General features: G+C 46.2%; 1 protein-coding gene across 1 annotated transcript in view; it reads left to right on the forward strand.

Moving 5' to 3' along the window:
- Nucleotides 1-23,982, forward strand: part of LOC119402011 (exportin-1) — a gene marked incomplete at its 5' end in the record, with an annotated part of 45,947 nt that overhangs the window by 16,855 nt on the left and 5,110 nt on the right. The window contains 10 exon segments of the mRNA XM_037669044.1: nucleotides 2,406-2,509; nucleotides 3,790-4,024; nucleotides 12,284-12,582; nucleotides 13,446-13,862; nucleotides 15,710-15,781; nucleotides 16,027-16,102; nucleotides 20,486-20,578; nucleotides 22,371-22,505; nucleotides 23,002-23,170; nucleotides 23,631-23,727. Coding sequence (XP_037524972.1) covers nucleotides 2,406-2,509; nucleotides 3,790-4,024; nucleotides 12,284-12,582; nucleotides 13,446-13,862; nucleotides 15,710-15,781; nucleotides 16,027-16,102; nucleotides 20,486-20,578; nucleotides 22,371-22,505; nucleotides 23,002-23,170; nucleotides 23,631-23,727 — 1,697 coding nt within the window.

Genomic DNA, 23,982 nt, shown 5'->3' on the forward strand with positions numbered 1-23,982 from the left:
GCTAAACGCTTCACTGATTGCCGCCGGAACAGCTGTCAATGAGGCAGTCTGCAAGTATAATACTGGCACTCTCCATGCTTATAGAGAGTTTTGTGCATCACTTGGCTCGACGCCTGGAAAGCACTCCATTCAAAGAGCTGCAGAGAAGGATGCAATACGGGAAAAAATGGCATCAAAAGTGCACCAAAGCAAGCACCAAATGCTGAAGAGACCTCGCATCATAAGGACACTAAAAACTGTGGTCCTGGTGCATTCTAGGTCATTGGACGCAAGGTGAAACTTCGAGAGCCGTTTGTAGTGTGCACGTACCTCACAGGAGTACGGCCACTAGCGTGGGTTCGGACTTAGCGAGCCACAGGGCCGCGTCTGCCGTCGCCTCGCGTGAACTAGCGCACCGCTGCACACGCACGTTCGAGCGCAAACAAGGCGCCGAGCGTAACGCGGCAAGTACACAGTACTGCTCTCGAAATCCGCAACACTTTATTGCCTGCGGCAGCTCCACAAAACGCAGTACAACGCCCGCTCCCAAAGGCGGCGGGAGAAGCAAAACAGGCTTAACCACGCCACGGGCGAAAGTACAACACAATGGGTGCCGCTAGCACGTCTCCGCGGGCAAAAGGGCTCACGGCGACACGCCGCTGAGAGAAACGTTCCCTCGCGACTATGCTGCGTGCTCTCACGATCAGCGACCAAACAGGGCCCGATCGCTCGAGCAAGGGCAAACTCCGCTCGCGTTGGCTTCGATAGATACGGTTTCGGCGTAGTAAGACCACGCGCGAATGCACCGCACCGCTCTTCAGCCTAGCGTTCGGAAAGGACAACGTAAGGTAAGCGCTCGCCGCTGGCGCAAGGCACCGTTGGCGAACTCCGTCCGAGCGAGCCCAAACAAAGGAGCCGACGGACAGGAAAGAAAAGACGTGCTCACCTTACGAGGTCCAGAGAGGGTCTGACTTCCCCGCCGCGCGCAACGTCTCGCGAAACTCGAACGTGGCGCCACCGTCGCGATCCGGCGCCGGGGTGAGGGGGTTAACGTCACCCCCGCTCGCCCAGCGCCGTAGGACGGCGGAGGAGGGGAGCGACATGATCGGACATGAGGATGGCAGAAACAGGCGAAAAACCCGCGCAATGGCGACGGGCAAGCCTCAATCCCCACACGTTTTCTCAAAAGTGCCTTTTCGCCAGCCTGCCGAGTTCGCGCAGCCATTTTCTTCGTAAACGTTTGGCCTATTTTCGCTCAGTTTCTTTCATCATGTTTTTTAGACTACAATGCATGTCATGACATTCTTTCTCATTTTGACGCTTTGTAATTTGATGATGTGACTAGTCGTTCACCCCAAAAGTGTACCTGATTTGAAGGTAGCAAAAAGAATCGCAATGCAAGAATATTGTGTTGCAAAAAAAAATAAAGCAAGAATGTCACGACACTCAGCGTGCATTTAACTATGCAACAAATATTCACCTAGCCTTCTAGTGCATTTTTTAAACTCTCCAGTCATTGCGCAAAGTGCAAAGGAATGCAAGAAATAAAAATTTAATTGAATAAAAAGTGGTGAAGATATCACTCTGAAACTTTTTTGGAAGCATCAGGGAGACATGCTGAATATTTGTGCCAATTTTCATTCAGAAAGTTGGTTTTCCAAAACCACGTCCCCCCTTAAAGGCCGTGCTGTAGTGGCACCGCTTGGTTGGTGCCATCGCTTCTAAAGCACAGTTGGTGCAGGCGTTTCACGAGCACGTGTGTAAGGCACGACTACACTGCACGATCGCTTCCAGAAAACTGACCAACTCCGCGCTCGCGCCTCTGCAACCCCCACGTCACACGACAGGAGGAGAGAGGGTGCCAAAGTGCATGGCATTCGCCGGCGCTGTAATCACGTGACCCGATCCACCTTTGCCGGTGTGAAATCTCCCGGCTCGATGACCCTCGCTGCATGAACGTGGGACTGCGAGATTTCGGAACAATAGACAGTGCGAAGCAGACGGCGCGGTCGGCCCGAGTTGTCATGGAGACCACTACTCGGCCGCTGAGCCTGAGCGACCTCGTCGCCATGTAGCTACCGTAGGATGTCGTGAAAATGAGCCTCGGACGCGCGTGCAGAGCAGTCTGCATACGGTAGCCTGAGATCGGCGCATGGTGAGCCGCCATGCCGCTAGCGCGGCCGAGCCTTTAGGTAGGTGGTGGCTGCGGTCAAATCATGGTACTCGAATCTAAGCCTACCCCCCCACTTTTGCACATTGTTTTTTCGGAAAAAAATCGGCTTAGATTCGAGTAAATACGGTACACAACACCCCTCCCTACAGTTGGATGGAGAAGGGTTGGCAGTTCAATACTGACTGTGTGTGCATTCTCCCTTTCCTTTTGCACTGTCTTGCTGATGTGCTTTGCTTTTGTTCTTTCTTTGCAGTGTATCTGACTCATTTGGACTATCTTGACACGGAGCGAATCATGACGGAGAAGCTACACTTTCAGGTCAACGGCACGGAGTGGTCTTGGAAGAACCTCAACACTGTACGTAGCACTGAGACTTTTACGGGGACATAGGGCACGCCGATGTGTTTTCGAATCTGTAGAAATTCGATTCTACACTGCTTGGGTGTATAGGGCACGCAGTTATCTAATGTGAAAGTGAAACCTATACCAACTTGCCCGATTTTTTTGTCCTTTTAAATTGTCACCACAGAGTTTTCTGCAATGTTTACTAGAGGTAACTGTGGCACTGCAATTGTTCAGCCACCATAGGAATGATGGGTAGCACACGGATCTGCTTAGTATTTGTGCTTGCGGCTTCGAGTGCACTTGTGGCTCTGTTTATTGTTTTGTTTTGGCTTTTGTTTTGGATAAAAGGATGGCTTGTTGTGAAGATCCTGAGCTGGTTTGAGTTGGTGAGCCTAAAAGGGTCAAGGTGGGGAAGTGGGGCTGCGGAACTTTAATAATTACCAGTTTTAAATGTCAAAAAAAGCCACATGGAGCAGAATGAACGTACTGGCTTAGGCAAATCCATGTACTGCCCATCATTCCCATGCTGGCTGAAGCGCCTTGCGTTGCTGCTCCCTTAGACACTAGTGCCAGATTTTCCTCTAGTGTAATATTATGGTATTAATTCCTGACACGCAGTCTTCTACACATTCTGTGACAGAACGTAACACATCACAAGAGACTGAGAGGGAGCAAACGGCCAATAGGCATAGTGGAAGTGCCCCGGAAGAATGCGTTGCGTTTTGATTGTCTGCTGGGGGATCGTATAATGAATTCAGAAACGTTTTCGACGTATCAAGAAATACAGGATTCTTATAACGTAATACCAATATTTGGGGGCATTGTTTTTCAAAGCCTGAAATTTAAGGGCGCGATGACTTTAACAACTTTTTGGGTTAATGTCTTGATTGGGCGTAGGTGGCGTCGCAGTTTCGCGAGACGTTTGGTCGGGGCACTGGTAGCCATTTTTACACACTGTCGGCATGGGATTGGATTAAGCCAGACACAAAGCAAGCTAATACACTTCTCCGGTCCAAGTCATCTAGAGACCGTACTATATCCGTTCTATCAAATGGAACGGTGACTCCGTCCGTTAGGTGCCTGTTCATTGCCCAGCAGACAACACAGTGATAAACGGGACTGCCTCTTACGGTTGCTGTTCTTGCGTTTGACCGTTGGACGAGCCTGAACCAATCCCGTGCGACGCGATAGAACATTTTGTCGCAGAACGTGTGCAAAGATTGGGCCTCAGTCTGTTGCAAGTTGTTGCATGTATCCCAAACCTGACGGCGACCCCTGACCCTCGTGCGCAGCTGTGCTGGGCCATCGGCTCCATCAGTGGGGCAATGCACGAAGAGGACGAGAAGCGGTTCCTGGTGACGGTCATCAAGGACCTGCTCGGGCTGTGCGAGCAGAAGCGCGGCAAGGACAACAAGGCCATCATCGCCTCCAACATCATGTACGTAGTGGGGCAGTACCCACGCTTCCTTCGCGCCCACTGGAAGTTCCTCAAGACTGTCGTCAACAAGCTCTTCGAGTTCATGCACGGTGAGTCGGCACAACGTTTTTCCTCCCCCTCTTGCTGCCGTGCTCGTACCTGCTAACTCTCGCAATTTGCCCGGGAGACCCCCGATTTCGAAAATTTCGAAAAAAAAAAAAAATCTACAGTACTGCTATGCTCGCGAGTAATCACGAGACCACTGCCGCGGCACCCCGTCGCGCCCGCTGTAACTATGCAGCGCACAAGCACTTCTGGCACGATTGCGCCATGGTTGGTACTAAAGTATGGCCAAGCTCTGCGAGTAGCAGGTGCTCACCGGTGTTGTACTGCGTCAGGTTGACTGACGGATAGTAGCGAAACCCAGATAGCGCATTTTGAAGCAGTTTCAATTAGCTAAGCACCAAGCAGTGTCTGCCAAGGCGTCTAGCTTGCGAGGCACCTATTAGAGAAAGTGCGCACTGGCCAGCGTGCCAGTGGATTTGGAACTGACAGTATGAATCGGTAAGTACTGTGGTAGAAAGTTCAGTGCAAGGCAAGCAACCCACTCAGGTCCGTAGATTTCGAAATAGCGCGGGCTTCACCAAACCGTGTGCCGCCTCATATGAACATGGGAAGAAATAAAATATGCAGATGACCACTGATCGAGACAGGAAGTACTAAGAGGGCTTACTTAGGTGTTTCCGAAGTGAGATAAATTTATATCTGTTGTTTATTGAGCTCGAAATTAACAATATAAACATTACCGAGGATGCATTCGGGATCACAAAATCAGCCATTAGCCGTGCCCATTTAAGTTTGCTGAGAGGAGAGCGAACCATTTTCAGCTGTCCGTGAAATGAAAGTGCAAACTCCGTGCACTGTGCACTGCTATATTTGACTCGCATGTTCACAAGAGCCCCGACTACCGATCTGCAGTGAATCCCGAGTATGTTCAAAAAGTGTCGCAGGGCCCCTTTGAAGTGACCATTTGGGATAAAAACGATATCTTTTTGTATGTTCAAAAAGTGTTGCAGGGACCCTTTGAAGTGACCATTTAAGATAAGGACAGTTTTGTTGAGTGATCGCAGGCGTTGGCCGAAACAATTTTTTTCTGACCCCACTAATTATGCTCAAAGATTGCCAAAAGCTTTATTTTCAATCACTTTTAGTCACAGGGCCACTTCCTCATCCCCACATACACTGTCAATTTCAGACACTGCTGTCAGTGCTGCCTTACTTACTAGCATTTCCGTGATGCTACCTTGCACACCGTAATTGACATGTAACTTGCACCCCAACCCTAACTCCGAATTTTCTGTGTTTTTTGTGTCGGTTATACGCGAGGAAATATGGCATAATGAAGAGGCTTATGTGCTAAATGTGGCTTGATATACTGTAGAATCTTGGAACCTCAACGGGCCGGGAAAATTTGGTCTTATTAGGGAGTTCGGTTTACCGAGAACGATGCGTAGAGGTGTAGTGCCATCTGTCACACACCCTGTCAACATTGTGAAGTATGTTAAGCATAAAGAAGTGAATGTATTAACTAGTCTGTTCCTTGGTACAGGATACAAACGATGTCAGTTTGATAGCCTAGGCTTTGTGAGTTTTGGCTTCACTGAGGTACTGGTGTTGTTGTGGGAAAAACATAGCCCCTACTGTCCCTGTTGGTGGCCAAATAACATGCACTTGTGCATCTAGGTTCCTTGTCACTGTTTTTTTTTAGAGATGGCTGTCTGGGTAGGTGTTCCGAGAACATGTATTCCAGGCTTTCCCTATGTTGCTGAAATATCTTTTAAAGCTTAATTGTTTGGTGCCATTTAGAGCGAGTTGCGAAAACTTTGGTTTTCACAGCTTACATGCATATAAAATGCACCGTATCTCGAAGCAGAGCATAGTCGGCAAAAACTCCGCAGCTGCGCAGAGAGGTGTGAGAGGGAGTGCTGGCGCATTGTCTGCACTCCCACCCATGCAATTTCTTATTTGCCACGCATAGTCCATGACTCGACACCAAGCTTTGCAATCCTGTTCATCACCAACGCTTTACAGGATTGCGCAGTGCACTCAACTTTCTCGGTCTGACACAATCACCGGCTCGTCTGAGCACCCCTGGCTAGTGTTATATGTATCAGCACACCTTAATTGCCTTACTCTTCGTAACCAACTTTTACTGCCATCCTTACTAAATACAGCTATGGCCTTTCAGTGGAAAATTTGCGTTTGAAAGATAAGGTTTATTTTTCTAGCAACCTTTCCAATACGTCGCATCTATAGCACACGCACTGCGGTACCCGAGAAAATACTTGAGACGGCAAACTTTTTCAACACAGGTGAGTTTCAGCCGTATTTCATACAGCTCACTGCATTGATGATTTGCGAATATCTCAAAAACAAAGGACGGCAAATGCTGATGACATCAAAAGGGAACATTCGGCTGTGTTCGTAGTGCATTATTCATGCTTAGCTAGATGTCAAGGTAAGTCTTTGGAAATGAGAAAAAAAAAATTTGCGAGACCATTTGCTGTGCATGTGTCCTGCAATTTCTGGGGCGTGCAGTACAAAGAATTACTTCGTGTTGCTGGTCACAAAACATTTTTTTTCAAAAAGTTATTGTTCAGTTTTCTGACAGTACCAGTTTGGATCAAAATAGCCATACATTGAGCGAGTTTGGTATGCACAGCGATGAAAGTTCAGTTAGCCCTTAAATTGTGGCATTTCAATCTATGGGCACTCCACCACTCACTTAGGTGCTCAATTTGGCCTTCCTGTGTTGACCTTTGCGATGTAACCAACAGTACGTACAATGCATGTTTTCTATCGTTGGTGTGGCCTTTGCGATGCACACGTACAAGATGTGCCTTCTGCTGTTGAACACAGGGACGGTGTTCGTGAATATGATACCTGTCTTAGATTGCAATGTTTTTTTAGCATGTTTCTTGTAGGTGGAGAACTTGTGTTCGTTTCCCTTGATATGTCACTGTGCGACGTGTTCATTGCCATCTTTAATTCACGTTTAGAAACTTATCTAAGTTCAACTAGAGGCAGCTTTTGCACAGCCAACTGACCTATCTGTGTTGCTGTGGAAGGCTGCAAAACTTCGCTGAGTCTTTCTTCATTTTGGGAGCACATAGGTATCACTGGGATACCTGGGAGTAGGTATCACTGGGATATCAAGGAGCAGGTATCACTGGGATACCTACTCCAACCATTCTGTTACGTTTGTTCATGCTTGTGAACATTCTTTTTTTTCCTTCCGTTCGCAGGTCTGAGTGAATGTCTTTTGGCCTTGTTTGGATGCGTGAATGTGTGTCTTGAGTTGTGCGATTTGGACAAATGCTAGGCAGTGCGGTCGTATTGGTTGAACAATACTAACTAGCTTGCTATAATGATTTAGGGTCATGTAATGGGTGTAAACGCTGTATCTGTTGGTAGCATTTCTAAGCTCTACTACGGACCACCTCTGTGACATTGGCCTCGTTGGTAAGACTTCAAAAATTGATGCATAGCCACGGCATAATGGCAGTTAAAACAGATATAGGTAATGCACTTACATGTGTTCTTTGCACTGGTGTGCACTTAATACAAGTTACAATTGTGCAATAACTTTTTATATGCGAAGCATCTTATGGCGGAGTTCAATCCAGTGGTGGTGGTGTGCGGCGTGACCACCCTTTCTGCACATGCGCAAGCCCTCTCCACACACCTCTTCTCCACTCCCCCTCTCTGTTTTCCCCCCTCTCCTCTCCTCCTTTCTACTTTCCCTCTCCCTTCCTCCTCTCCTCCCCTTCCCACTTTCCCCTCTCAACTTCGCTTCTGAAAGGCGGGCTCGACATGCCGAAACGCTGCTTCGCATCGCCTCAGTGGTCCCCTTGAGCGGCAGATGGTGTGAGTTTTAAAAGCCTTCCAGTGACAAGTGACCTCTGACCTTCCCCAATACTTAATGTTGTTTTTTTTTTTTTTTAAGTTTGGCATAGTTCACGTGAATGTGGCTTTCTTTCCTTTTGTTTTCAACGCAATTTTGCCGGTCATTGGCTGCTCTCTTTGATGGCTGTGTTCTGGTCCGTGTGTACATTGATAGTGCGTGCTGGTTGTGGTGAATGTGCGTGTGTGCTCAGGTGTGAATGATCGGTGGTGATGTTCTCAGGAGATCGTTTGTGTGATCAACTGTGATGTTGCAATAAAGACTGTGACTTTGCATGGGATAAGTTGACCTGTCACTGCTACTGTTATAAATGGATACCTGCTTATTGCTGCATTTAAAGTTGCCTGAGTTATCGAAACGTTTTTACAATCATTAGCAAGCTCATAGTGGCAGGCTGTGCAGTACTGCTTCTGAATTGCTGTACGTAAGCAGAAGCCATTATTTCAGGCGTACAGTTCATAAACAGTGTCACTTGCTGAAATGAAAGTGCTTAAAATTAATATACTCACGTATTTTGCGTGGTAAAGGATGTTGCATTAAAACAGGTGCTTGCTGGAGCTTCTTTTTCCTTTTTTTATAGGTTTTAAGTTGTTTACAGGTGTCTTCATATTCATGGGCTCGAAGCAGTGTGCCTTTGTAGCTGCAATTGCTTCTAAACTTTGTAATTTGTAACATCGCTTGTATTCCAGTACTCCATTTCATTTTCCATTCAAGCTTTTGTGTGATGTCTTGAACTTTCTGAATGTGTGCGTGTGTGAAGGAGTGCCTGGAAGCATTGTGAATGGACTTTTGTCACTACTGAAAAAAAAGCTTCGGCTTTGTAGCTACCCTGAATTTTCACTTTTGTTTCCTCTTCAAGATGTGTCGCAGATGTGTGATTGTGTTGTGTGAATGTTCTGGATGCCTGGACTTGGAATGTATGAGCTGCAATAAAAAATGAGACGATACCTTCATCTCAGTTTTTGTCTTTGTCTTAAGGGTGCTTTGCACACTATTGCATTTACTCTCAGAAATTGAGCAGAATGCTTGCAAAGCATCCTAGAGCTATAAAATCAATATCTGCAGAAAATCATAGTGTGTCAGTTCGTTAGTATGCACAACAAATCCAGCATTAATTTTTGCGAATGGTTGCTTTAGTTTATTGTTAATTGCCTTCTTTTACTTTCTTGTGTGTTTTTCTTTTCTGAGTGAACCTCATTTTGTAAATTCAGCAATCTTTATGTTGTTTTGCAAATCGTTATATCTTCATAATTGATATAACACTGTTTTTGGAAGCGTCATGCAAGTAAGTGCTTTTGCGTGAAGCAACCAACGAATGAATCGGCAAGATTGAAGTAAGCTGTTTGTGTGAAAGGACCACACGAAACGAAGGAAGCCAAAAAAATTTTAAATGACGAGTTGGCATAAGTCTTGAAATAGGCTTCATATATAGAATAAGGGTCAAAGCCACGACGTTTGCGATACATGTTCCACGCTTGACTGCTATTCGGTACGATAGTAGCTGCCTACATTCTTGGACACACACACACACACACACACACACACAAACACACGCACGCACGCACGCACACACACACACACACACACACACACACACACACACACACTAATTGTTGTCTTGGGAATGTTGGGCAATACCACCCATGACAAAGATGTGTGGAACAACCTTTCAACAACAGGCATCTACATCCAGCAGCATCCTTCTTAGTGCAGTAGTGGTGGATGTGACACATATCTTCATCTAAGCAGGCGTACTCATCATCTCCAGTTCTTTTTTTGCATAATTGTCTAAAGCCACAGTGTAGCCAAGAAGGCTCTAGCCTTGTTGTGTTAAGCTAGCATGTTAAACATCTCATAATTTGCCTTCTCAGCAGCTTCCTGAACATTCGTCACATAAATAAGCCTTTCATCGAGTGTAAACAAGATAACTTGTTGGCAAAATTGTAGTGAAAAAACCATGGCGTAAAACAGAAAAAAATTAGGTGTCAAGATAAGATAACTCTCTAAGCATGGATGTGTCCCCCTGTTCCTTTCGGAACAATAATTACAGCAATGCATGCTCTGCAACTGCGTTTTGGTTATACATGAGCACTGCTTCACATTTTTTCAGTCTGCACTCCTTGCACTTACCATACCTTTTTTTTTTTCCGAATTATCTGGTTACATACATGTTTGCAGGAACCACATGAAGAAGCTCGAATCGCGGGTCTTGAATAGCAAGCTTTCACTGCGAAACTCTCTCGCTCGATTCAGTTATGTGTCAGTGGGTAACACATTAGTGGGGGAAGTATTTTCAGTGCTGCTGGTCGTGAGCGATTTCATCTGCCCGCTGAAATCAAGTAAGACATATCCGTGACAATGCATTAAAAGGGGCCCTGCAACACATTTACCAAGTTTTCTTGCAATGACCTTATTACTGGACTCTGTTGCCCTATGAATCTCCTGCTGTAAAAATTATTTCGTCACTTCGAGTTGCTTGAAAGCTAAGCAGAAGGGTATGGCATGGGGGTGTCATGCAGCCACAATGTTGTTGCAGCAAAGCTGTATGCAGCTAGGTTCTGGTGGATCACATCCACAGACAAAATGATGCGTAGAACAACAATTTTCGGTGGCGGATACACATCGGTGCCTTGGCAAAGGTGCTTCTCGCCACCTTGCTCTCGCTCCTGTCGGCGGCATCCGCAGTTTACTGAGAAGTCGGCCAGTGACTTTTGTTCGTCTTTGACACAATGAAAACTCCCTACTGCTTGCGGTGTGATAATATTTGGCTCACATGTTCCCAGGAGCCTTGACAACAGATTGGCAGCGTTTTTGGATTATGTTTTGAAAAAGTGTTGCAGGGCCCCTTTATGCAATTTTTGTGAAGTTCATTTCCTTGTGCTTGGTTTGAGATCCTGAATGAATCAATACTTGACGACTTCACTCTCTAGTTTTTGAAAGTTTATTCTTCACCCTGCTTTCTTTTCAGTCATTAGTGAGTATTATGAGAGCCGATTGCTCATTTTCACTTTCTCTTGATAGAATTAAAACTTGACTCCTTACCGCTGCATTTTTGGAAAGACATTCAATGCGATTTTGCACTTCAGCCCTGTATGACATTTTGCCGCTAGTAAAGACAACACACACAAGAAAGACTTGAACGCGACGACTTTCTTGTGTGTGTGGTCTTTACTAGTGGCAAAATGTCATACAGAAAGCAATACCAACTAGGCCAAGAAGAAGTTCTCCTCAAGTATACTTCAGCCCTGCATTTACTTGGATACGCTGGTCTCAAGTTTCTGGCACGTTATACGTTTTTTATTTACCACTTCAGGTTGTACATCTTTAGGAAGCAGTTGCTTCCAAATTTGTACAGCTGCCGTGGTGTTTATGTCCAAATGATGCAATCGGGGTGAGCGCACACTCGGAAATAGGAGCCTTCATTGTAATATCCTTGCTATTTGATTTATACTTGATTCATAAATTTGCTACTCATTTTCTGTTAAAATGTGAAGTTACACAATGCTTAATGTGGTCTTGAGGGAGAATGATTGACAAGCAGAGAAAGATTTCAAATGATTTGCCGAGAAGAAAGCACCGACATGGCACCTCTTTGAACAAATAGGGCAGCCAAGCTCGGTACAGTCAACTTCCCAGCATTCAATAAGAACCCTTTGCCCTTAGACGGCCTTACAGTTTGTGGTCTCTGTTAGCCAAAGCAGCGTTTCCGAACCTTTTAAATCTCTAGTATCGTTCCGGTAGAATCTCTCAAAAGTGGTGTGCAGCGCTTCAGTATTACACTTGGCTTATCCAACGATGCAAATATTTCATAAGCATGCCGAGACATGCTCTTGTTTTGTTACTGTTCTGTTGTCTGTTTTGTTATGGGGCCCAAGGTAATCAAACGAGATGTCTGTACCATATAGAAAATTGTCAGTTAACGGAATGTCAAATTTGGATGGCATTACATGCACGCGTCCTAATGTAATTAACAACACTTTCTTCTTTTTTTAGGCCAGGTTCTATTCAAACTGTATCCTTTATCATGTTTAGAAATTAGAAAACGTATGTAGTACGAAACTCCTTATTTTTTTTTTTTCTCTAGTACATTAGAATCTTGTTAAAATGGAACTTGTAGGGACCAGAAAAATATGTTCCATTTAACAGGACTTCCATTGACTGGGAGATGAACAGGGAGAAACAGTCACGTTAGAGGCAGTTGTTTCATTTAAGCTACAATTCCGTTTACTGAAGAGTCTACTGCATTTGTATTCTGTTAAGCGTGGAAATATTGCTCTTTTAACACTCTTTGAACGCCACAGGAAAGAAGGATTGGCGGCTGCTGCCCTTAGCGACATAGGCCTCGCACGTTTTTTCTTTTTTTTTCCCCTCGTTTGATCTCTGTCCTCTTGGGTTTGTCTTTCAGAGACGCACGAGGGCGTGCAGGACATGGCGTGCGACACGTTCATCAAGATAGCGCAGAAGTGCCGGCGCCACTTTGTCCAGGTGCAGGTGGGCGAGGCGGTGCCCTTCATCGAGGAGATCCTGGCCAACATGAGCTCCATCATCTACGACCTGCAGCCCCAGCAGGTGCACACCTTCTGCGAGGCTGTCGGATACATGATCTCCGCGCAAGCCGACCAGGCCCAACAGGAACGCCTCGTCGACCGGTACATGCTCCTCCCCAACCAGGTCTGGGACGACATCATCAAGCAGGCCAGCAAGGTGTGTGCGTCCACCACTCTGTGTCATAGCTGCCAGATGCCGCGGTGATAATGAGCAAATAATCATCCCAAAAGAAGCGCAAGCTTAAAGGGACACTAAAGAGAACAACGCATTTTTCTCATACATTTGGATGCAACTTTAACCGTGAAAGGCCCTGCCTAGACGACCGCAGCACGGCAGTCGATCACCTCCACGACTAAAGGAATAGTCCCGCTCATGCACTCCGCAATGTTCAATGTTCGCTGGCAATCCGGCTCACGATTTCATTCTGGAGTGCGTGCCTATTGGTGCAGTCTTTGGTGCATCCGCCTTTGCGGAGGAAATGCCGCGGACTTCTAAAGTTGTATCCGACTATAGTAAACTACTCTTTCACAGTACCACAATCGCCACGTTTTGCCGCAAGAAAACGTTTGGTAAGCGAGAAAACGTGCAAAAAGAAAATGTTGGTGGCGACGCCACCTGGAGATTCATGCACCAACCGCCATGACATCATCCACTAGGGCCTACGTAGTCCCTAATCGGTGAAAATTAAGTATACCGTCCTCTGATGGGCCCAGAGACTTTACATACTAAGTTTCAGGAAATTTCATTGAGCCAGTACAAAAAATACGAAAAACATAATTTGAAATCCTTGATGTCACGTGCGGAGATTTCGACGCGGCTTTTAAAAGTGAAACATTGACCTTGATTTTCTCTTCTATTAATAAACATATGATGCTGAAATTAACGATATTGGAGTTCTCAGAATGCAATTTATCAATCCAAACTGGTTCATTATTTCACTTTAGTGTCCCTTTAAAGGCTTGTTACTTAGATGTAGCCTACCAGGTCGTACTGAGTGACAACGCCTTGCCTCCGCACAGAACGTCGATGTCCTGAAGGACCCCGACGCCGTACGGCAGCTGGGCAACATCCTCAAGACCAACGTGAGGGCGTGCAAGGCCCTGGGCCATCCGTACGTGACGCAGCTGGGCCGCATCTACCTGGACATGCTGAACGTGTACAAAGTGATGAGCGAGAACATCAGCGCGGCAGTGGCCCTGAACGGCGAGGGAGTCACCAAGCAGCCGCTTATCCGCTCCATGCGCACCGTCAAGAAAGAGACCCTGAAGCTCATCGCCGGTTGGGTGTCGCGCACCACCGACCCCAAGATGGTGCTCGAGAACTTCATCCCACCGTTGCTGGATGCAGTGCTGCTGGACTACCAGCGGTGCACGGTGCCGGCAGCGCGAGAACCCGAGGTGCTGTCTGCGATGTCGATGATCGTCCACCGGTTAGAGGTGAGCGTGGCTTCTGTGCAGTATTTTGAGAACTGAAACTGCACTTAGGACGAAACACCAGAGTAGAACGCAGGATGAACGCAGACTAACAACTGATTTATTAAATTTTGTTTAGGAGTGCTTTGGTTTGGGCAGGTTGGTGCGACATCTGCAAAGTTAAACAGCACGAAGGACAGTAATGCAAGAAACACGTCCTGTGTCCTGGTCCTGTGTGTTCATATTTCTTGTGTCCTAGTCCTTCGTACTGTTTAACTTTGCTGATTTATTAAAACAACATAAACTTGCCTCCCTGGACAATGCATGCGCACAATAAGTCATGACCGCGTGACGATAGTACACTCCCACGAAGGCCCCTATCTATCCAAGAACATCTATGCCGGAGTTCTGTTATTGATTAGACGGTATCTCTGATAGTTGGGTAGATATGTAAAACCGTGAGTGCGCGTAGCGCACTCACGGTTTTACTTGCCGCCGGCAGGGACCGGCAGGGTCCCTACCGGCGGCAAGTCATCTTTTCATCCACTTTACTTTCTTCGCATTTATATTCCAAATACTACAGATAACACCCCCTGTACTTTCCTTGGCGTTATTGTCTGTTAGTTCTCATTAATAAAGGCAATGTGTGCGTCTTTTTCATTTTTTTTTTTTCGTGGATTGCAGCGAGATGCGGGGCTAATGTGCCTCCCTTTCCCATGCGTTCGTGTCCCCTCTGTTAGTGCATCAAGCAGATGCCAGCCCTGGAAACGAAAGTAATGTTCTGGCGCCTTCAAGCACTCATTATGCTCATCTATTCTACTGCGTCCAAGTAAACGTTAATGCGGCACTGGCTCATGATACCGCCACTCTCGTGCCCGTACAAATGTGTCAGCTTTCATGCCCGTCCTGCAGAAACAGGCAGTAGACCACAGAGAACGCCGACAAAACTCCCACGGCCGCTACATAAAAAAAAAAGGTAGCGGCTGTGCTACCATAGCCGTGCAACGCCGCTCACGTGCTCGGGCTGGCTCGGGCACGTCATGAGCACGTGACCATGCATGCGCATGACGTGTTCATGCGTATGTGTCAAGTGAAGAGGGCAGGGAAGGGATTTGTCTTGCTAAGGCTACACGGGGTGAGTGGCAAGGGTTTGAAACTCGCCTCCTCGCATCATGGTTTCGCGCCGCTACAAATTATTGTTTTTCTCAGCTCGTAATGAGCCGATCTGAAAAATTCTTGCAGCATACTGCTCTTCATTCGGCACACAACAACTTCCAGTGTCTAACTAAAATTTGCTATGTGGCCTGGTGAGGGGCCCTTTAAAGGAAAATGTATTACATGAACCTGCTAAATGCCCTGCTAGAGTCGTGTAGCCCAAGCTTCAGCTGCTCTATAACCAGGAAAACGTACTACCAAGGTTGAATAGTGTTTCGATCTCATTAAAGTGGGAAAGCCTTTTTGATTATCTACTTCGTTAGAGTTTTGTATCGTAGAACAATATCCAAAGCTCATTGCATGCATGCATGCACCTTGTTGCTTGTTTGGGTGACCCGATTCCACCAGGTAACTGGCTGGGCCTACGTACCGCATTTTCTCGCATATAACCCGCACAAGGAATGCAGAAAATTAGGAGCTAAAGTCGGGGTATGGGTTGTACGCGAATTTTGGTGTGCAAGATGACTTCATGGCAATGGTTTACGACAGTGAAAGGAAGGTGGCCTCACAACAATATGTGGGGATCTTTCTTTGTAAAAAAAAATTTTTTTTGCAAGTTGTACTTCTATGTGTAAGTTCTATGTGGGGGCATGTTATATGCGAGAAAATACGCCACTTGTGATCATTGTTCACTAACTTCAGTATACTTGTTGCAGGGCTTCATCACATGCGAGATTCCAAAGATCTTCGACGCGGTGTTTGAGTGCACGTTGAGTATGATCAACAAGGTAAGGTCACCGTTTATAACTGCCATAATTTGTGCCCACTCCATCTACTTAACCGTTTTGACATTGTGAACATTCACTGTGTGACCACAATGCTGGTGTAACATGCACAGCAAACTGGCTCATTTAACAGAACACTTGCGAGACTTGAGTGCTTCATGTCGGCACCAATTTTGCACCACTTCGCTAGCAAAGTCTGGGAGCACTTTGTGTGCACGCTCGAGTGACTTGTCCGTACCTATTTGCAGGATTTTGAAGAATTTCCCGAGCACAGGACAAACTTCTTCCTCCTCCTTCAAGCCGTAGTTACTCACTGCTTCCCCGGTAAGTGCATGTTCGTTACAGACAAAAAAATGTTTTGCTTATCTACAGTCAGTGTCAAAAATTTATGGACCACGAGACATGGCCTGTGCTAAAACGCGCTAACATGCACTGTGCAGTTCGACTGAAAACAATCGTAATATGCTGGGAAATCCAAAGTTTTCTCCGACCTAGTGGCCTTTAAACTTATAACGCCCACTGTGCTTTCATGTACTTATGTGGTTAAATAAATTCATTAATTCACATTCAGAGAACAGTTAGCAGTACTAATGACAAAGACAGTGACTCCTTCACCCAGCAATTGTTTTCTATTGCACACTGCTTTTCTTGTCTTATTCTTTAGTGCCTTTGTTGTGAGCTCTGTTAACTTTCCTTAGGACATTCTTCACAGTTTGCGAGAGAGATGGGCTGTTGTGTTCACATTTGCAGGAAGACTTATTTCTGGTCCAATGATTCCTGTAGTAAGAACAGTGATGATGTGCAGGATATTTTCGGCAGTGAGGGGGGAAAAATGTGGGTAGCTTGCACTAGTAGTGCAAGGCTGAACTAACAGCGCAGCTTGTGTTCGACCTAGATTAAGAGGATCTTAATTAGCAAGGTCTTAATTAGCACACACATGATTATTATGGTCTTAATTAGCACTGCCTTAATTAGCATGACCTTAAAGGCCAACTCCGGCGATTTTTTTACCGTGTTAAAAGTAATGGTGCTTCTGTGTACCTGGGATGCTCATGTCACCGGCCGTATAGTAGCATATAGTAGCGTTAATTCGAAGGCCTCGGGACCGAGAAAAATATCCCAATTAAGCGGGATTCCCAATTATCCGAAACAACGCGAAATCAAAGAAATCAGCCAGAAAACGTGATGTACGGAAGTCACACCTTTATTGTGGCAAGTCAGCCTACTTGGAGAAAAAATTCTCCATGCGTGACTGACGCGTTCGGTAGTTCCCAGCACTGAAAGTCATATTTTCCAGCCTCTCAATGAGGCGCAGCATCTCGGCCTCGCCGCCGTTGCACTCGACAAAGCTGCGCACAACACTCAAGGCATCGATGACATCCGCCAGGGCTCGTCATCGCTGTCAACATTAGAGGCCGAATCGGTCGATCTCGCAGCTATCTCGCTGTCGATGTCGGCGTAACACGTCTGCACTGTGCACTCGACATTTGCGTACTCGGAGAATCCGATTGGAGTGCACTCCTCGTCCGCGTGCAAAGCCTCATATCGAGCGCAGAGAGTCTCCCCTTCTTCATCAAACGGGCAAGTGACAGCGGTTGCAGCAAACTCAGCGGAGGTTGCCTCTTCTCGTTTTCGACGCCGTCGACTTGCTGGCCTCTTCAATTAAGCACACCTTTTCGTGCAGGGACAAGCTCTTGTACTTCGGCATCTTCCTTCCAAGCACACCTCAATCAACTAATTCACAGGGAAGACACTCAAGCGGAGACAGGAGACAAATGGAGCAGTCGCACCGAATCGCACAATGCTCGCCAGCCGACATCCAAATGGCACAAAGACTCCACAAAACATTCACTTCGCTAGAGTGGCTAACATCGCTGTTGAGATGATGATGATCATGATCGCAACCGCACGCATCGCCGCCTGGCAATTGCTAAAACATGGCGTCTACGACGTATTTCCGGTAAAAAAAACATGGCCTTCGAGATCCGTACATCAAAAAAAAATGCGTTTTAGTTACAGCCTCCGAGATTCGCAACACCCTTTGCATATCTTGGAAGTCGCGGCCAAGTGTGCCAATTAACCGGGAAGTCGCAGACTGGCCGCACCAATTGTCCGGTTAAATTTACATGTAAAAATTTGGGACCGCGCAAATAATACAAATTATCCGGGATTCCCAATTAACCGAGTACAAATTACCGAGGTTTTACTGTACTCTACAAATTGGACAATTATTTTAAATAAGCAAAAAAAACGCAACACCGAAACCCAACCGAGCAGTACCATCTTCGCGTGATGTAAAAGCTGTCAAAAACTGGAAATCGTGCAAGGCATGCTGGCCCTGCCAGTGCGGAGTTTGGAAGCTGTGAAAGCGGCGAAGAGCAGATCTTCAGTGGAAAGGTGGCCTTGCCGCAACAGCCGTACCATGTCTGTGACTGACCAAGCCACATGCACAAGTGCCTCGGAGCTGTCGGACAATGACAGCTGCTATTAAGACACATTTGGAGGCCAACTAGAATCACCATTCCTCTTTGATTAAAGGGGCCCTCTAACACTCTTCAACCCCCCATTTTTTACTCGTGGATTGCGTAGACTGAAGTACGGACGAACTAGTGCAGCAAGAACGGCAGCGATAGCGGCACGCAGTACGAAGTTATTCAATTTAGAAAATTCAAAATACAAGAAAAAAAAATGCCTGCCCTCAACTCTATTTTCGCGGGGTCACGTGACCACATTTCACTCTCTGCTGTGACGTCGGATGGCGCTCCAATGAAATGGGCTGAAAGCTCTTACGTAGGGGAAGCTCGCACACCATTGTTGCTTCTCCTTTCCAACGTATTGTTGACGTCGTTGCCATAGTAACAAACGTGGTTCCTCCTGACTTGTCAGAACTTGAGCGGGTGCTACTGCTTCGTAGCGAGGCTGGGGAGGCTTTGTCTGCTGTTCCTTACAACGACATTCCATGTCATTCCCTCTTCTCATTCTGAGAAGGGAATTTGTGGAACGGCATGGGCGGTTAAACACGGTCGCCCCTACGCGGGTTGTTGTTGTTCGGTGAGCAGCCCGACGAGTTACAAGTGTGCAGCGACAACAATTCAACGAAGAGGATTACTTGCACCGTTTCAACAACAATCATGAGCCTACCGCACATGCGGAAAGAGGCAGCTCGCAAACGTACAGACGCAAAAAGAAGGAAGAGGGGCAAGCGTTTCATATGGACATCCGACCGGCGCAGGCAAAAAAAAAAAAAAAAAGAAAGCCAGAGCAACCAGAGGCGAAATGGCAACCGGCGCCTCTGTCGTACTTTGTGGTTGTAGTGATATTTTCTGTTGCGACGGCGGCTATTTGGAGTTCATTGAAAAAGCACAGAAAAGAAAAACGAAACACAATAGTAATCTCAACTTTGATGCAACGCCGTTATTACTTCTAACGTTACATTTATCCAATCATAGGCCAGCGCCCATCTTCGTCATTTCCGCCCGCAATAGTTCTGGCAAGCGCCACTACGCGCTGATGCGGTCAGCAGCGATGTAGCGACTTCAACGCGTGATTAAAATACTAAATAATTTGATATCGGTGCTTAAACTTATGCTAAAATTATCCCCAGCCATCAGTCTACGCAACCCGCAAGTAAAAAATGGAGGGTTGAATAGTGTTGGAGGGCCCCTTTAAGTAGAACACACTTGCTTAGTTATGTGCTTTACTGATTGCGCATTCTACCGCCAGATGACGCCACCTGTCCAGGCGGCTCAAGTTTGGAGTGGCTGCGATCGGGTAAAATGCTAACTCTAAAAAGTTTGTGGACAGACTAAAACTTTTTAATCTTGCTATGGGAAGAGTGCATAAGTCTGTAGATAGCAGCGCTTGAAATCGCTTCGATAGGGCCGATGAAATTTAATATAAGCCAAGGACGAGCCACCTTTCACACGACGCGCAGCTTACCGTATACGGATAGACCCGGTCACAGTGGACCCAGTATCATTACAGAAATTGTTTCAGAACGGTAAAGTTCGCGCATGTGCACCCTTGAACCGGCATGGTATTACCGTACTTTCAGTGCACTAAACTGGCACTGTAATACCGAAACGAAGGGTAATCATTAGCTGCGAGTGTTTCGTGACTGTTAAGGTAATTAGACGGGGAATCGTGTGCAGCCCACAATGCAACACTACTTGCCACTCATTGCACGTTTATACACGTTTATTTGTAACACTGTTTCTATGACAAGACTACTTTTCATTTACTTCGTTATAACGGATAAGTCGTTATAACCGTGTTCGTTATATCGAGGTTTGAGTGTAAATAAATAAATGAATGAGACGCAATAAGGCTTTTGAACCCAGGCCCCCATGTTCGAATGTGAGTGTCTTCGTCACTGTGCTAAGCAACCATGCTTGCAGAATGCGAATATACTTGTCTTGCACTGCATTGTACTTGCAGTGCATCAGGAGGATTCCAACTTTGTGAATATTTATGCCACAGTCGCGTTTCGGTGGCCGTGGAACGCACCTTCTGTTGGGCCACACTGGAAAGATGAAAGGCGCCATGTCAGTGCTGCCTGGAAACAATGTTCTAGGGGATGCCGCAGCCTGCAGTAAAACGCTACACTTGCGCATCACTTAGGCAGCCACCAAAAGAGATTCTGTGTGGATTTTTCTTGCTTTCTTAGGTGATTTGTCGATTTCCTGACCTTGTTCTCCATTTTTGCAGCACTTTTGAGCATACCCCCAGCACAATTCAAGCTCGTCTTAGACTCAATCATCTGGGCCTTCAAGCACACCATGAGGAATGTGGCCGATGTTGGTAAGCATGCACTAGACTCAGCAGTAATTAAGTTGCAGCAATTAAATTACTCTTTGCTGTAATGATTACTTTTGTGGGCTGGTAATTTAATAATATAACAAATTACATCGAGCAAGTAATTTCAGAAATATTACTCATTATTTTTCCACTTACTTCAGACTAAAATATAGCACGTCCGCTCCCCTTATGGCATTAAAATTGACAAAATGAGGAATGAAAAATAACCAAGTTAATCTGAGAGCTAAACCTCAGTCTCTGAGATTTCAATTTATATTTGCAGTTGATAAAGTGTGCATTGACTTTTGAATGCATACTGTATTTTTTTTTTTTTTTTAGTCCGCCGCGGTATAGCGGTTACAGTGCTCGGCTGCTGACCCGAAGGTCGCGGGTTCGATCCCGGCCATTGGTGGTCGCATTTCGATGGAGGCGAAATGCTAGAGGCCTGTGTACTGTGCGATGTCAGTGCACGTTAAAGAACACCAGACGGTCAAAATTTCTGTAATCCCCCACTAAGGCGTCTCTCATAATCACATTGTGGTTTTGGGACATAAAACCCTAGATAAAATAATAATATTATATATTATTATTATTATTATTATTATTATTATTATTATTATTATTATTATTATTATTACTATTGAATTTTTTTTTTTCATGAGACAAATACCGTAATTACTCGAATCTAGGCCGACCCCGATTCTAAGCCGACGCCCTAAAGTCCGAAGCCCGAAAAAAAAAAAAAAACTTACCTCCAATGTAGGCCGGGTAAAATTTACAAAGAGAAGACATTTATTGTGCAGCACAGCATCACAGTCGCGCGCTGCTTTTCATAGCCCGCAGAGCGCACCTTCACTTCCTTGGTCCCTTTTTCTGAGACTGCGTACGTCACCGGCATATCAAAATACACCGGTGTTTGGTCCGCGTTGCCGATTTGGCCTAGCAGATACGCTCTTGATTCTCTCTTCCGAAGCACGAAGCGCTGGAACTCTAGCAACTTCTCTTCATAGTCAGACGGTAACTTTTGGACGATTGAGGTGCGACGACGGAGGCTGAAGCCAAAGCGCTTCATGAATTTCTGCAGCCAGCCTCGGCTGGCTTTGAAGTCTGCCGCTGAAACACCTTGCTCCCTTGAAAGCGCCCTCGCCGTCGCCTGGAGCACTTCCGTTGTCACTGGAAGGGCAGCTGCTCGCTGCGTCCGAACGAAGTCGGCCAATGCCGTCTCCATTTCAGGGTGACAGCCTTTCCGTGGACCGGTAAAAGCCATCCTCGTTGCAGCGCACGAGAAGAGCTTCTCCCGTTGGCCCCTCCAGCGACGAACATTCTTTTCGTCCACTCCAAAGTCCCACCCGGCTTGAACGTTGGAGGACGACTCTGCGGCTAGCACAACTTTCCTTTTATACGCCGCACTATAATGACTACGCTCGTTTGGCGCCATTGAGCTACGCCACACACAGCCCACTCGAAGCGAGACTCGAACTGACGAACGGCTCGCCTCAACACTCGCCGCAAAGATAAAAATGGCGGCCTCGCGTGCGTCCTTAAGCCAGGTGTTGGCTCGGCTACTAACGGCTACAATACTGTCTAGGTGGCGCTAGTTTTGCAACACTTTTCTCGATGAAAAATGGCGCGTTTTTCAAAATCCTCGAATCTAAGCCGACCCTGGAGTTTGATACAAAGAAATTCCGAAAAAACTATCGGCCTAGATTCGAATAAATACGGTAAGGCTTTCACCTTTTAGTTACTGGTGTCAGTGAATCTGTTGGTTTTGATTTTCGCATGATGGTTTGTGCAGGTCTGCAGATCCTGTACCAGCTTCTCCAAAACATTGGCCAAGAGGAAGTGGCGTCACAAAGCTTCTACCAGACGTACTACACTGACATCATGCAGCACCTGTTCTCTGTGGTGACGGACACATCTCACACGGCTGGTACGTACGTTCTTCCAACAGAGGAGTTGCATGTGTGGTGAAAGCGTTCCAGCGTCTTTCTTGTAGACTACCCTAAACATTAGGATAACATTCAGAGCAGGGAAGTTTTGCAAAATCCAAGTAAGGGCTTTGCTGCCTATCGTCACCAGAGTTTGATGGGCCTTAACAATAGGCTGCCCGAACCATATTTGTTACAGGTGTACCTGGTAGCAGCAATTTCATCCATTATCACAGTTCATCACTGTGTCTATGCGTTGCCTGTTCTGGATCAGCTGGCTGGCACTTAATCGACTGCACATAAATTGTGTCCATAGGTTTTGTAGTGCTGTTTTGTAATGCTCTTTGTAATGTTGCTTGACTAGAGATTGGCAGCAGAGTGCTGCACAAGAAATTGGCTGTGCGGCTAAGAGTGCTGTGCAGCCATTGTTTTATGGCATTGTTGTTATCTGCTAGCGTGCTTTCATGCCATAGCCATGCTGACCTTCCTCTGTTGCAGGCCTGTCAATGCAGGCATCCATCCTGGCCTACATGTTCAGCATAGTGGAGGCAAACAAGGTCACTGTGCCACTCAACCCAACGATGCAAGCCAACGGGATCACCAACGTGGTCTACGTGCAGGACTTTGTGGCAAACCTGTTGAAGACGGCGTTCAGCCACCTCTCCGAGTGAGTTGACTCGCTTTTTTGTAGTTGAACGAACAGAGTTTCCATTGTTGCTACGTTGTGCCAAGTTAGTTCTTTATTACAAGTTCCTTTAGTACAGTATGTGAAGGTACACAACACTGGTTAGACCCATATAGGCCAAGACGCAGTCTAAACTAAGATATGTAATTGCGAGAACAAATTGTGTGTAGAAAGCAAACATTGAACTAGGATTCACTTCCAATGAGAAAAGAAACTGGGAATGAGTGTAGAATAACAACGAAAAATAATTCATTCATGATAATGCAATTACCACGACATGCGACATTATGTTACACACATTAGACACTCTGCATCAATGCTGCACCAAAAACATAAACACATTCCTATAGACTCCCATAAGTTATAGAAAGAGCAGTTATAGGTCAAAAAAAAAAACTGGGTTGTAGCTGATGTGCTGGATGCATCATTTTTCTTACTGCAGTGCGCAAGTGAAGATCACTGTTCAGGGTTTCTTCAATCTCAACCAGGACATTCAGGCTTTCAAGGAACACCTGAGGGACTTCCTCGTCCAAATAAGGGTAAGTCATGAGTGTGGAAAACTGCAATATAATGGCCATCCCTCCATTGCTGCATGGGAACTAAAGTTATACCCGTGCCACATGTGCACAAGAAATGACGTTCAGAAGTTAAAGGGGCCCTGCAACACTTTTCGAGCATGCTCAAAAAGCGCTGCCGATCGGTAGTCGAGGCTCTCGAGAACACGCGAGCCAAATATTATAGCGATGCGCACGGCCTGGAATTTACAATAAATTCTCAGTCAGCTGAAAATCGCT

The sequence above is a fragment of the Rhipicephalus sanguineus genome, chromosome 8 (genome assembly GCF_013339695.2).
Source record: "Rhipicephalus sanguineus isolate Rsan-2018 chromosome 8, BIME_Rsan_1.4, whole genome shotgun sequence".
Lineage (NCBI taxonomy): Eukaryota > Metazoa > Arthropoda > Arachnida > Ixodida > Ixodidae > Rhipicephalus > Rhipicephalus sanguineus.